The 15,463-nt window shown below is 39.1% G+C and overlaps 1 protein-coding gene across 2 annotated transcripts in view; it reads right to left on the bottom strand.

Annotated features, from left to right (window-relative positions):
• The window catches only part of LOC127627769 (solute carrier organic anion transporter family member 2B1-like), a 35,157-nt gene extending 20,716 nt beyond the window's left edge, over positions 1–14,441 (bottom strand). The window contains exons 1-7 of one of the 2 annotated variants that reach the window (XM_052104308.1): positions 14,318–14,441; positions 13,484–13,590; positions 6,227–6,364; positions 5,731–5,893; positions 5,316–5,546; positions 5,127–5,225; positions 4,178–4,308 (exon numbers count right to left, since the gene is read on the bottom strand). In XM_052104308.1, coding sequence (XP_051960268.1) covers positions 4,178–4,308; positions 5,127–5,225; positions 5,316–5,546; positions 5,731–5,893; positions 6,227–6,364; positions 13,484–13,507 — 786 coding nt within the window. In that variant the 5' untranslated portion in view covers positions 13,508–13,590; positions 14,318–14,441. Of the gene's footprint in view, positions 1–4,177; positions 4,309–5,126; positions 5,226–5,315; positions 5,547–5,730; positions 5,894–6,226; positions 6,365–13,483; positions 13,591–13,727; positions 13,843–14,317 lie in introns of those variants that run through there. The other variant, XM_052104310.1, reaches the window with a different exon arrangement.
• Positions 14,442–15,463: the final 1,022 nt, after the last annotated feature.

The raw sequence follows: 15,463 nt of genomic DNA, 5'->3' as shown, positions 1-15,463 counted from the left end.
GTTGCTCACATATGTTTCTCTATAAGAAAAGATCACAAAACAAATAAGCTTTTAAAAATGATCAGGTGCAGAACAAGGAATAGAACTGAACTGAACCTGTCCTGAAGAAAGAATGTGAAAGTAAAATTATTTTTACCTTTGGAAAAAAAATATCTACATTCTACAATTAATATTATATCATAAAATGGTATATATAGTAATGATGAGAGCTATCACTGGTTGAAATAATGTGTACAATATACAAGAAAAAACATTTTAAGAGTTTAAGAATAAGAAATGCTAAAATGGTTAATGTCTATTTAAGAGACATCCAAAGTTCTGGTTCAGCGAACATCAATCTGAGAATCTCTCAGTTTCTTAAGCGCATCCATGCAGTATGAGTTTAAAATGTATATTTATTTTTACTTTTGTATCTGTCTGTAAAGAACAAAAAGTATTTTAAGACATATTATTTAAATAAAGTGGAGTCACCACATATTAGATGGACACACATTACATGGAGGAAACAATCCATTGTAATCTCAAGCATATTTCTTTGTTCCTTCAAAACAAGGTGATTTTCCAGCAATTCCAATTCTTACATTTCTAAAAGCCAAATTAAGGTACTTAAATGACTTTGTGTGAACCCTGTAAACAGTGTACAAATTAGCATAGTAGTGGTAAAATAAAGTCATAGAGAGATTATTGTGTTTGACGGGTCATGTAATTTATGATCATATGGACAGAAAACAGTGTTGCAAATTTTTTAATATCGAGTTATGCCACGTTGGTTTGTGATATTTTTGGTGTCTATGGTGTCCCCAGAATGTGTCTGTGAAGTTTCAGCTATACCCTACAGATCATTTATTATACCCTGTTGAAAATGCCATAAATTGATTTATTTGTTGTAGAGTTTTTTCAGCAGTTTCGCAACGATGGATGAGCAACACACACACACAAATACAGTTACAACGTTTCCTATGTGCTGAAACAAAACAACTCACACAAACAAACATGCCTGTTGGCAGTGTCTGTCAACAGTCGTGGGCAGGGCCTGTACAAAGTGACATCACTTTATACAGAATCTGCAAACAGCTTGTTCTGAGACAGTGCTTATGATTAATGGGGATTTAAAAAAAAGGACTGGGTGGATTTTTATCATTGTAGGGTGGTTGTGTACACACAGTGCCAACACACATTTATGTTCAAACACCATGTAAAAGTGAATTTCACATAATAGGTCCCCTTTAAAACTTAAAATATGAGTTACATTGCAAAAAACCCTTTTTGGACCCACTTTCAGTTGAAATTTTGCAACCCATGTTTGAACATGCTCAACAGCCTTCAGAATGTAAACACTGCAATTCAAGAATATGCATGCATATCAATAATGAACTCGAATTCACTTCATGGGAGGTTAGCATGTGGTTTAAAATTGAGCAAGAGGGACAAGAACAGGCTCTGACAAGCTTCTTCGGGACTCAAATTGTTTTCCTTTTCACTTGAAGATGTTCTTTGGGGCCACAGATAGTATCAGTAACAATGCCAGATTCTTGCTCTTTAAAAGGTGGAGTCTGTGATCCCCCTCCTTTACCCTGGATATTGCCACTTTTGTTTCCGACCTTGGACAGCTTTTTATGTTGATCTCAAACCTAGGTTGTAACATTGCTAAACTATTAAACAAAAGGAAATAGCAATAGTAGAATATTATATTTTTGAAAATATGTTTAAAATGAGAAGAATACTAGTTATCAGACATAAAGCAGAAAAAAAGCTGCTTTATTCTACATATGGTGCTGGCCGCACATTCGTGAACACCATAATTTTGAGATCATATGACCAGCCAAAACTTGTGATCCAGCTAATCTTGATAATCCACTGTAATTGGACACTTTGACTAGTGGAATGAATTAAAAATGCTGGTTTTGGAAAGTCATTACTTTATCATAAAATAATGTACAATGTAAATTAAGATCGGGCAACCTAGCCACAACATAAACACAAATATTGCTGTGTGCACCTTCAAATAAAAACCATAAAGAAAATTATTATATTCTACTACTGTCTCCTATTCACATCCAAATGCTGTTAATGGACTTTATTAACATCAAACTCAGTTATAAATAGGGATGGGTATTGACACGGATTTCCCAACTCACTTCAATTCAGAAATGATAACCTATAACTGATAAACAATAACCCTAACTGATGCAGTGTGTAGCTTCTAATTTCCTTAACAACCATGTCGAAGACATATCCCATGGTCTTGGAAAAGATGTTACTGTGTTTCAGTAGGGGCAAATTACTGGCCTGCATCAAACAAAGAAAACAACTAAGAAGATTCACGGCTATGTTTAATAGTTAATATAAGAGCATTTCCACATGCAACAGCTAAACAGCTGCTTGGCTCACTTGTTAGTGAGGCTAATCGGAAAAAAAACTACTTCAATTTTCTAGAGAGCATAAATATTGGACTGTGGAGCACTGGAAAATGGTCATGTTGTCTGATGAGTCCAGATTTACCCTATTCCAAAGCGATGGGCGTGTCAGTGTAAGAAGGGAAGCGCATGAAGCTATGCACCCTTCATGCATAGTGCCAACTGTACAAGCCTCTGGACCCCATTGAATGTCTTTGGAATGTGCTGGAGAAGACTTTACAGAGATGTTCGACTCTCCCGTCATCATTACAAGATGTCAGACAAAATTTAAATCAACTCTGGATGGAAATAAATGTTGTGAGTCATGAAGTTGCATAATGCCACGATGAATGCACGCTGTAATCAAAGCTAAAGGCGTCCAACAAATTATTAGAATATGCAACTTTTTGTTTGGCCAGGCAGTGTATATTTCAGTAATAAGGCCCTATTTTAAAGAGCGCTATGCCTTAAGTGTAGCACTATGCGATACGTCATACATGCAAAGTCAGTGGGCATGGCAGTTAAGTTTTGATATTTTCATGCAAGCATGCACTTAGTCTAGACTTAAGTGGGTCGGCGAAATCGTGCGCGCAAAGTGCTAATGTGCTGGGTCAAGTGCAGTTTTATTCTGAGGTTCTTCTCTGATTATTGCACCATCTTTGTCCTATTCTATATGCCAAGCAACGTCAATATAAATTAAGACAGCTGATTCATAACAATTTGGTCATTTATATGGGCTGTATGCAATGCATCACCTATTCAGCTTCCTTGAGCTTTGGAAAAGGACTATACAAAATAAACAAATTATTATTGTTAACCAAATTGATCAACTGACACAAATTATGGCTAGTATTAAAAGTGATCAAATAGCTCTTAGAAATCATCTGCTGATTGAATCCACAAACTGCAAATGCAGGAAACTGATTTAATACTTAGTTTAGACATGCTTATCCAGTGTCTTAGCGCAAAGACCTATTTCTCAGGAAAATAACAAATTGCGCTTTGCTCAACTTCCTTAACATACAATATACACACAATTTGTGTGCATACACCCCCAGATAGCGCAATCACTCCCACCCATGCACACTTGCGCTGGCACAAAAAATGCGTTTCGAATTAGCGTTTTCGAATAAGATGTAGTGCACGGTCCTTGTGCCAAGTACGGTCATGAAAACAGAGCCAATAATGTCCCTTTTGCTTAGATATGAAAGAAATTCCCTCTCAGCTAATGCTGTTCATTATACTGGGAACCTTCTAACTTGGTACATTACGAAAATATTGATTTTACAAATTTTTCATCATTGTGATTACAAATGAATTGTTCCTATTTTTATTGGTTTTGACAAACAAAACTGGCTGTAAAAAACAGAAAGACTATAAAAAGAGACATTATTCAATAACAAATGGAATCTTGTCTGAGTCAAATAAAATTTTAACCATCAACACGCAGTGACAGAAACTTCTTCGACAACTACTACTACTTAATCATGGTGAGTCAAATCTGAAAACTTCACATTTCAGAGTACAGCCAGCTGCTAATCACAAACAATTTTAGTTGCATAACACAAAATGTGGTCTCATATGCAAGTGATTTGCTCGCATCAATCTTGGGATTTGAGAATCGATATAGGGATCATTCAAATGAAGACCACAATGCATCAGGAAATCAATATTTTTAACCATCCCTAGTTATAAACCAGTTTTATTAGTCAAAATGTGTAATGTGGCTATCAATGCCTTTTTCAGACTCAAAGAGCCCACAGGTGAGATCTGTGATGTACCTCTTTGAACATCTTTCTAGGGAAAAACAGGTATGGCAAAGATGTCAGGAAGAGGAGGGTGCCAGCCACTATGAATCCCAACCACCAAGCTCCAACCCATCTGGGGTCATCTTTTTTCAAATATATTTTATCTATAAAAAAAAAGAAAAAAGGAAGTAACAGGTCATTTATTATACATAACCCACATTCAAGAGGCATAAAACCAAACCTGTTGCAGTATTACTAAAAGCACTTCCTCTTCGTTATGCCAAATATTGCTGCACAGTTTATTGCTAAACAAGTTTAATCTTGATGTCAACCCTGTCGAAACGCACTAGCCTAAACATGTTAAGTTCAACTGCTGACGTATTTATTTACGTATTTTTATTGGCATCCCACATGCAGTTTATACTTTAGCTGTGTAAAAGCACATATATAGCTTTATAGCTGTGGTTCTCAACTGATGAGACTGTTTTTGAAATTTAGGATGTCTTATGGAAGTGCACTGTAGCAGTGCTAAACATGTTGAATCTTGAGGTTAACCCTGTCGAAATGCACTAGTTTAAACATGTTAAGTTCAACTGCTGACTTATTTATGTATTTATATTGGCATCCCACCATGCAGTTTATACTTTAGCTGTGATGTAAAGGTACATGTATAGCTTTGTAGCTGTGGTTCTCAACTGATGGGTCTGTTCTGGAAATTTAGGATGTCTTCTGGAAGCACATTTAGGATAGTAAAATTACATTTAAATACAACAGTAAATAAAAAATTAATAGCAGGATTTGGTATTGTGTTGCATTATCACTTGATGCCAAATGTAAAATCTGGGTTTGGAAGCAAAACCACTTGAGACCCACTGGTTTATAGGGTTACAGTGAAAAAGAGAATTGTTTTGTCATTTGAAATAATGATCCTAAAAAAAAACTGTTTATAATGGTGTAGACATGTAATGGCACAGTCACTTACCAAAAGACATCTTGTCGATGTCAACATAGTAACTAAGCAGCAGAGATGCCATCATGTAGCCAAATGCTGGCCCTATTACTGTTACTGCAAAGAGTATGCCTGGAGACAAAGATAGAGGTAAAATAAACAGTACAGAAAGTGACATTTAATCAAAATCCAGTGTTTTCAGTGTTTATTTGCAAAACAAACCTAAGTAAAAGGGTGAATTCCTCTTTTTAGCATAATCATCGATGTAGGAAATCCCAAAAGGTTGTATGGGGACTCCGCCAATCCCGAAAAGTAACTGGCCCAATAGAAGTATTGGATACACCCATAGGTGAGCATTAGTCTTTTCTTCATTACATATCTGATTAGACACTTCCATTTTCCTTTGGAAATTGCTCTCTGATTGGCAAAGGCCAGACCTATTCGCTTTGGTATCTATAGAATAAATCAACAATTAATTAACAATATTTAGGCTAAATTAAAGACATTCCATTCTTCAATAGTAGCAAAGAAACTTTACATAATTTATTAATTTATTAAAATGTATTCAAATATAATATGTCTCAAAGTGCATTAGACAACATATGAGCACATATGACATTATAGAATTTGCACTCACTGTCATTGGAGCCTGTATAGTCATACTTTGTACTAATGAAGTGAGGCAATGCTATTAGGAACACTCCCACACTTGCGATCAGTGCTCCAATTCCAATACATCTTGGCCGATGAACCCTACTGCCAAAGAAACTCACAAAAACGATAAGAACTGTATTCCCCACCTTTATGTAACAGGAAGAAGAGATTAACATTGGTCAGATATAGGCTATGTAACCAAATTGTCTTGCTTGTACTTTAAAATTAACATATTAAGTCTTGGTGCCTCAACTTGTTGCTGTCAGAGACATTTAAAAATGATAATGATTGGTTTGCCAGAGCCAAAAACAACTTGACAAAGTTATTTGGCAGAAGTTACATCAAAGCCAAATAAAAGTGTTTTCACTTGATGCTATTCCTGATTACTGTCAAGATTTATTCCAACAGAAACAAACCTTTAGGTCTGTAAGAAAAGTATTGTTAGTGCCATGCATAGGAAATCAGAATTGTATCCTTGCCTCATTGAAAGCTGCCAACAGTCCTGATTTTTGACTTGAAAATCCATATCTTTTTTCAATAGTGGTTATGGAGCCCTTTAGATATCCAGACACCAGTAGCTGTGCGAGCTGTAGCATTCCATGACACAATACAAAAAACTGAAACACACATACAGAAAAGAGATAAAACAGTCTATAACTTTAATAGACACATCCTGTTCCTGTTCCTTTTGTTGACGACACGCTGTATGGGTGTTTGTAGATTGCTAGCCTGCTTAACATTGCTTATTCTTATACATTCGTAGTTGTATCCTTTGCCTTTTAACCGCGTGCTTCAGGTTTTTCCTCTTTTCTACGGTTTCATCTGTGTGTATTTTACCGCACCAACTCGTTACCCTTGTATTTTTTCTTTGGTTTTTCCCGCATTTTTCCACTTGTCTACATCTTGCATCTTGACTGCATGCATTCGTTTTCTCCAATGAGTTTTATACAGATTATTGCATCAATTTCAAACATCTGCTGACAAGGAACCACATCGATCTCAAACCCTCACCGCTCAAGAACAACCACAACAACAACAAACAATTGCGGTAAGTAATGGCATCCTCTCATGTTATTTCTTCCTGCATTACATGCCACATGTATACTATAGCTTTTTCTGTCAGCAGTGAGGTGTTTACATGTGATAAGGAATTAATCAAGCTGACAGAGAAGTTTAATGAGTTAGAGACACACATCCGAATGCTAGTGGAGGTCAGTGAGAAAGAGAAGGCGGTAGATACTGTTTCGGATGCTGATTGTACATCAAGCAACACACACACTTTGGTTCCGGCTCTAGAGCCCCCGCAGATGGTCGTTTGGTTGACGTCTCGGTGGCATACTTGCTCAGCAAAGCAACACCACTCTCCCATTCCTGTTTGGGTTTCCAATAGATTCTACCAACTCAGTGATGCACTCACTGGGAATCATGTTGAAAGAGCCCTAATAATTGTTGATTCTATTGTAAGGAATGTGGAAATATAGACTTCAGCCACTATTTAAATGCATTTCAGGTGCCATCAGATCAAATTTACTAGTGCTAGCTAATGCTAAATGTAGATACTCTAAAATTGTTATTCATGTTGGCACTAATTATGTACAGCTTCGCCAGTTGGAGATCACGAGAGATAATGTTAAAGAGGTGCGTGAACTTGCAAAAACGATGTCAGACCCTGAAATATACTCTGGTACCCTCCCTGCTCATCGTGGTGATGAGGTTTATAGTAGATTAGTGTCACTGAATTGCTGGATGTCTGAGTGGTTTCTGGAGAATAGCGTAGGATTCATAGACAATTTGAAGTGTTCAATTTGAAGACCTGCTAAAGAGAGATGGACTCCATCCCTCTAGGGAAGGTGACGCTCTCCTCTCTAGTAGTTTGGCTCAAAGTTTTAATAATGATAGTAATAGACCAACTGGGTCCCAGGTCAGGAAGCAGACAAACTGGTTAATACGGATGTCTGCTAGCTGCCTTGAGACGTCACAAGGGCTGTCCCCGACCAAAGATTTTCCTAGTCGACTAGTAGGCGTTAGTTGAAGCCATAAGTTTATGATATTAATTTAATGACTTGTATATATATATATATAAATATTTTGGGTGCATCAGAAAATGTTTTGACTTCCAGGGCTGAGATAGAATGTTATGAGTAACATTGCTAACACTGCTCTACATTACAGAGTAATAATAAACCGTAATAATGAGCCTTTAAAACGTCTCGGTTACTTTCGTAACCTCCGTTCTCTGATTGAGGGAAAGAAACTTTGTGTCGATATAGTGACACTAGGGGTCATTCTTGGGAGCCCCAAAACACCTCAGATCTTTGAGAAAAGGCCAATGAAAATTGCTGAGTGGAATTTGCATGCCACTCCCCCGGACATACGGCTATAAAAGGAGAAGGAATGCCCACTCTCAACACCCCAACACCCCAAAAGACGTCATGTAGTTCCCCACATCCCTGAGAGGGGGAAGCGATGTAACTAGCATGGGAGCAGGCCACGCCAGCCGCTCTCTCTATGTTTTTTCTCCACAGAGTATTAGATTCAGCTGGGGCCATCTAACACTGTTAAACACATTGGGGAAGGTGTTCCTTTCCTATTCTTTCAGGGAGAAAAAGACTCAGTAAAGACCACATCCAGCCCAAAAGGGGAGGTCAACCTGTGGCAATACGACACATGGGCTTACCAGCCGCACATGGTAGAGGCGTAGTAATAGGTCCTGCCTCGAAGGGGAGGGACTCTACAAACACAGTGACTTGAGACAGAGAGAGCTCTGCCCAAGGGAGACACGGGACAGAGAGACCGTACCGTGGAAAATACATCACAGGGGTTACCGGAGTAATCGGCACCTTTGGAGCACCTATCCCAGTACAAGGCATATTAGTACCTATAGTGGGACTGGCTGCGAACTCTTCTGCTGAATTTGCGAGCCACAGGTCTAGGGAGGAAGGACATTCAGGGTCCACGACTTTGTGAAAGGCGTAAAAGTGCACGTTTTGTATTCAGGGGAGGGGAAAGGCGCTATACGCAAGCGATACACCCGACCAGCTGTTCAGTATAACCAAACTCTACCTGTTCGTACCTGAAAGAACACAGGACATAACTGGCTCAACCAGGAGATTGTAAAAATCTCTAAGGTATTGGGTGTTGCCCAGCCCGCTGCTCTGCATATGTCTGCTAGAGAGGTGCCATTGGCCAGTGCCCACCAGGATGCCACACTCCTTGTAGAGTGTGCTCGAACCCGCAAGGGTCAATATATCACCATAAGGGTGACATCCTTGTCCTCCCTGACCTTGCACAGGGTCTGGTTCCTGTCATTGCATACCAGAGCGGGCAGTGGGAGGATTGCCGGGAAGCGAACAGGTCTACCTGTGCTTTGCCGTATTGACTCCAAATCAGCTGGACCACCTGGGGGTGGAGTCTCCACTCTCCGCTGAGCGTCACCTGCCGTGACAGCGTGTCCGCGGTGGTGTTGAGGCTGTCCGGGATGTAAGTGGCCCAAGGTAAAACCGAGCCGTGAAAGTACGAGTCCTTCAGGTCATGAGCGGTGACCTGAACCCAGTAACAAATCATCTAGCCGCAAGGGCTTATGGGAGGATGGAGGGTTCCAGTCCAACCTGATACTTGAAGCGGCCCAGGCAATCATAACGGTCAGCTCTGCATCAGCCTTGTAAAAATAAAAAAAAAAAGCGAAGGGCACACTCACAAATCTATCGGTCCGGAGTGGAACCCTTTGATAGAATAGATTTGATTGCCCTTTGAAGGTGTCTGCATTGTTCTATCTTTTCTGAGCACTGTACCATTCATTTGCATTTTACAAATTAATTCCGTTATTAATTTTATCTGACTCCAATTTTATATTAATCTGACTCCAATTTTAAGTTGACCTCTAATTTAGTTTAAAGCTCTAATTACTTTCTGATCATTCTTTTAATCTAAACATTTTCAGTTATTGATTACTCTAAATCCTCTTCTATTCATTGTCCATTAAATGACTTTCTCCTATATTAAAACTCCAGTAATGATATAAATTATTTCAGAGGAATACAGAATAAATCAAAAAGTAACAATTTATTTGCCAGGTAGGATATAAAACATAAGTTACAGAAATTCAAATCAAAGCCAATTTCACAAATGATCAGAATAAACAAACATTCCTAAAAATAAGAACCAAGAGACATACCTGACAAAACTACATGCAGTGGCATAGCATGGGAGATCTGGCTAACATTTTCCCATTATTAAAATTACACACATAAATGTGTGGGATCATCTGACTACAGAGGACTCTGATTCCTTTGTCATATCTCCTTAAATACCAAGCGATTCTATTGTATTTCAGATGCGTATGTTTGATGTTATCCAGGTTTTGGTTTACAATTTAGGGGTTTGAAGGTGGACCTTTGAAACTTGTGACTGAGTAGGTCTTTTGATGTTTACAAAGAATGTTTCTAATCTGCATACAGACGTGCACTCTCTGTGAGAGTCCTGGAAGGGGTAATGCCAGAGATAGAATACAGTATTTTACTGAGACCTCTTGAATGATACCAAACAAGTATGATCAGGCCCTGACCGCTCCAGGAGGTCAGTTAGGAGCCCCTTCTCCCCCCTCGCGGTCGGCGGCCGTCCTCCGCTTCCAGGCGGCCGGGCTCCTCGTCCCCTGGCAGATGGCCGCAGCTGCTCCGTTGGGGTGGACGGTAGTGGCGAGAACTCTACTACGGCATATCCCTCCTCCTTCCCGGATTTCAGCACCAGTGTAACGTAATTTGGAAATAGCGTAATCGATGGAAAGGAGGAGGCAAGAACCGGCTTGACAATATAAATTATAATTTAATTATAAACTGAAACAAAAGACACAAGCACACACGACGGAAATGTCTGTAAACACTCTCTCTCTCCCGCACAATCCTCTAGCCTTTATCCCTCTCGGAGGCTTGATTAGCTTGATCAGGGTCCGGGTGTGTAGAATCATGACCCGGCCCCGCCCTCCGCCCTGCCACAGCCACCTCATACCCCTAGGAGAGAAAGCCGCTGGAATGTGCCGTATATGTGCCGCATAACAGCAGCAACATACACTTCTTCGAGGTCAATGGAAAAGCAGTAGTATTCAGCTCGCTGATACACAACCACTCATCTCCAAAGAAAAAATCTTAATGAGAGTGGGCATTCCTTCTCCTTTTATATTACTGGGGGAGTGGCAAGCAAATTCCACTCGCCAATTTTCATTTGCCTTTTCTCAAAGATCTGAGGTGTTTTGGGGCTCCCAAGAACGACCTCTAGTGTCACTACATCGACACAAAGTCAACCACAACATTGGCAACCTGCTGAATTTCATATTAATTTTTTAAATCTGTTAACTACACACAAAACTTTGAATTGTCTAACTCCACAGTACTTAAGTGACCTTCTGACATGCTATATTCTGTCACGTTCATTATAATCACAAAATTCTGGCTTGTTAATAATTCCAAGAATATCAAAATCCACAAAATGAGGTAGATTCTTTTCATACTTGGCTCCTAAACTATGGAATAGTCTCCCTAACACTGTTCAGGATGCAGACACACTCACGAGTTTAAGTCTATTCTACAGACTCATCTATGTAGCCAGGCATACACCTAATTTATCCTTCAACTCACAATTAGGATGCTTTAGTTAGGTCTGCCGGAACCAGAAACATCCATCACGATCTATAACTGCATATATCTATGATAATATGATTTGTTTTGTTTTCATGTCTCAACCTTGGGATTTATATCCCGAGGTTACCAGAGCCAGTCAGATCCAGCTCCATTTCTGCTTGGTGTCCTCTAACAATAAAGTGTAACTCATTACCCAGACAATAAACCTAATCCATGAAATTAATGAAAAAGCCCACAAACTTGTTTTTCCAATGCGTGTTCTTGATGTTTTTCCTAATTTTAACCCATAACCCAAACCCTATACCCAAACCTTATCATAAATCTAAACTTGTGACCATGATTATGATTGATGCATACTTTTTGTGTATGACAAAAGAATTGAAACATGATGGTTTCGATGGAGAAAAGGGAACCTTATGTGATTGGTTGGTGTATAAGTCCTCCCATTCAGATGCTGCGAGGGTCCACCCTGGCAAGCCCGGAAGCTCTCCCGTCCGTACTGCTGCGAATTCCCTGCCACACATACATACAAGGGCTCTTCCATTGGAATCGCAGTGGGGGTTCTCCCATGCGAATGCTGTGTGTGCTTATTCATGTTTATTTGTATCATGGGCTCTCCCTTTCATACTGCTGTGAGGTCCTTCCCTTTTTTAATGCAGTGAGGTCCCGCGTTCGAATGCAGGAAGGGCTCGTCCACTCGAGGAGCAGCCGGGCCTCACACAAGTGGGGTTAGCCCATTTGCAGTTCTTTCACACTGGAAGGCTCCGCCAGACCTGCACAATTTGGGTGGGACCCTTGCTCAGGCATGGCGGAGCCTTCCAGTTGCAATTAAAACAGCTCTCCTTGAGAGCTCATTTCTATGCGTCCGCAACCGCCACTGTCAGTGTTTCAGCCTTTTTTCACTCTCTAATTTCTCCCTATCCTGTACCAATTGGTTTCCTATCCCCCAAGCGGACCATAGTGTGAGACTGCCTCCACTAGCGGCTCCTTTTGTTCTATCTTCTTTGGCACCTCTGCCCATTTGGCACACAAGGTTAGGCGAGCACCGCCTTCCCTTCCAGTATGTCATTTCAGGTTCCATTCCTTTAGGGGGGCGGGAAGATATTGTTGTTAAAATCAATCGGTTCCTCTTATTCCTTCCACCACATCACTTCCACGCCTCACAAGGCTATGATGCCAGTGACTTGGTGTTCTGATTCTTGCCTCCCACCATCTCATCCTATTTATTCCATCAATACTAATCCTGTCCAGTGGAGGGGGGCATTCGAGCTCAGGCCAAGTCTCAAGCCCACTGCCAGGGACAGCGAGCCACATATGTTTATGCTATCCTCACTGCAGGGTTACATTAACTTGTGAACTACTGAAATTGTTTTTAATTAACAAAGTTCAGGAGGAGCAGGTTCATTTAATCTGACCAATAACACAGCCAGAGTAAGAGTATATAAACAAATGCTTACCTCTATGTAGCATTGAGCATTTCCGGCCTACCACCATCTCCTCCTATCTGTTCCATCAATACTAATTCAGGTCAAGTCTTGAGCCTCGAGCCCTCCACCAGGGAGAGCCACATATGTTTACACTATCCTCCCTGCAGGATTACATTAACTTGCGAACTACTGAATATTTCACTGTAGAATGCCATGATTGACCAGTCAGATTCAAGTATTTCAGAGAGCCATATAACAAGTGGAAATGTGAACCTTTAAATGAACCTTTTAACCAGGCCAATAACCACAATAAACATACATACCTTATACCTTAAATGTGAGTTATGTTGAAGTCTAAGTCAAGTTCTTGAAGTAAATTCAATATGGAAAGGTTTAGAGAGTAAAGAATTGCATAGAAATGATCCCTTTAAAAGATGTTTGGCTGTACACAAGTAGCCACTACAAAACAAAAAGGGATTTCACTGTGGAAATAGAAAGAACAATCTAAGGATGTTGAGTGAATGCAAGGAAATTGTTATCCTGGAATTCATCGGGTCCAATATAAGGAGACTAATAAAGTCAGGAAATTTAACTTGTGTATGCCTCTCAAAAAATGGTAGGTTTATAAGGAAAGCTTCCAATGTAAAACTGTATCATGTTTTTTTTTTAATCTTACCTTTATATTGTTAAAGAGACCCATTGTTCTTCGAGGTCTTCCTGACTGTGTGCTTCCTTAGAGTTCAATTGCTGTCAAATCTTATTCTGACTAGATGGTTACACGTTCTGTAGAAATAAAAATATAATTATAATGAAATAAAACAATCTCTTGCAATCTTGTGAGTAAAATATTGACCAAAACAAATAAGACAAATAATGCCCTACTTTGGCTAAATATTTTGAAACTGTGGTAAGAACTCAACTGTGCTAAAACAGAGGGACCCTTTTAGACTTTTCTTCTTTTTTCTTTTAACTCTTGCAAGCAACAGTAGAACTTTTCAGATGCCCTCTGCCATTGCGATCTTGTGAATTGGAGAGCAGCAGTTGATGATCCATCACTATTGAGCAAGACTTAACCCTTAACTGCACTAAGGACTTAGTCATTAGAAGTAGTCATTAGTGCTTTGTAAGTAACTTTCATGGAATTTGATTCAGGACTTTAAATTTTCTGAATTCAGCACCAAAATAGACAGCATAAAAGATGCTCTTTGCTCTTTTTCTGTGAGTTGAATGTGCTAAATATTATAATCAGCCCATATACGTTCTATTGTATATTACAATATAACTGAGATTGTTCCAAAATGTTTACAGATTTATATATATAAATGCATATAAATAAACCTGTCCAAAAAACAACAACATGTTTTTACTGTTATGTAGACATTTTTATGCCCACATCCTTATGAGTTAATCCAATCATACATTTAATTCACAATAATACCACTTTTTTTTTTAGCATGCCCAAGATGGGATACCTTGAGCTCATGAAGTAAAGTAATAGAGGTGTACTCACTGCTTGTTGAGTTTGAAGAGTTGGAAAAAGTCTAACCCACTTTCACTTTTAGGAAGTCAAGAACAACTTAAACTGAACTGGGCGGGCTTTTAGGATTGCACAATCTACAACAGTCCACAGGGATTTTCTAAGTGAAACTGTGGAGTTGTAAAAAAAAAAGGCAAAGAAAGAAAGAAAGAAATTATGCAGAAATAAAGAAAGAAATTCAGAAAGAAACTCACAACAATATCAATAACTGATGGTATACTGCTAATGCTTTAAAAATTGCAAAATGATGCCTTTCCCATGGCTGGCCAATGTACACTACATGAACTCCTATCAATGTGACCAGCAGGTAGAGACAAAGTACAGTTTAAAACCACTCTTTTTGAATGATGCAGAAATGAAAGAAATACAATTATTGGGTAAAGATAAGTAGGCCCACCAATTAACAAAATAGTCACCATCTACATTGAAAGGTACATTCTCCCCCTTAATAATCAGAATAGTGAGTGAACAAAATGGGGTTTTCAACCTATGGTCCCCTCAATCATTAATTTTTACTTAAATCCTTGATTTAAATGGACAGTTATCCCAAACATGTGATTTCTGTCATTGTCTCACCATTATGTTTTTTCCTTGTTTGACTTTTACAGGCAGCAGCAGAATGTCCAAGCTTGTCATTTAATGAAAGTGAATAATATCTGTCCCCATTCCGTTTCATTGTCTGAACAAGCTTCAGCATTGTGCATTGGACACTCTGCTTAATATCTCCTTTTGTGTTACATGGAATAAAGAAGTCAGGTTTTGGTGAATAAATACAGAATTCTCATTTTTAGGTGAACTAACATTTAGTTTTTTTAATGGTCATAAGATGTCATAATGTATCTTAATTTAACCTCTGGGATATCTCTGTGATCTTGGCCAACTTTTCGTCTCCATACACCCTGGGATATTCATATAGGCATGTGGTTTCTCATACCACTAATATATTTTAATTATACACAGGTCTACCTGTGGTTCCTATCTGAAAACTCTGCCATTTTAGTATGTATCTCTGCTTGCTATCACCGTTGATCAGCTATTCAGATCTTTGTCTGAAACACACCTCCAACTCAACCTAGAAAAGAGAGAGCTTTTCTTGTGACAAATCTTACATTGTTCTCA

This window comes from Xyrauchen texanus, chromosome 34 (assembly GCF_025860055.1).
Source record: "Xyrauchen texanus isolate HMW12.3.18 chromosome 34, RBS_HiC_50CHRs, whole genome shotgun sequence".
Taxonomy (NCBI): Eukaryota; Metazoa; Chordata; class Actinopteri; order Cypriniformes; family Catostomidae; genus Xyrauchen; species Xyrauchen texanus.
Note: the sequence above shows the minus strand (reverse complement) of the source record. Positions and strands in the feature narration are given on the sequence as shown.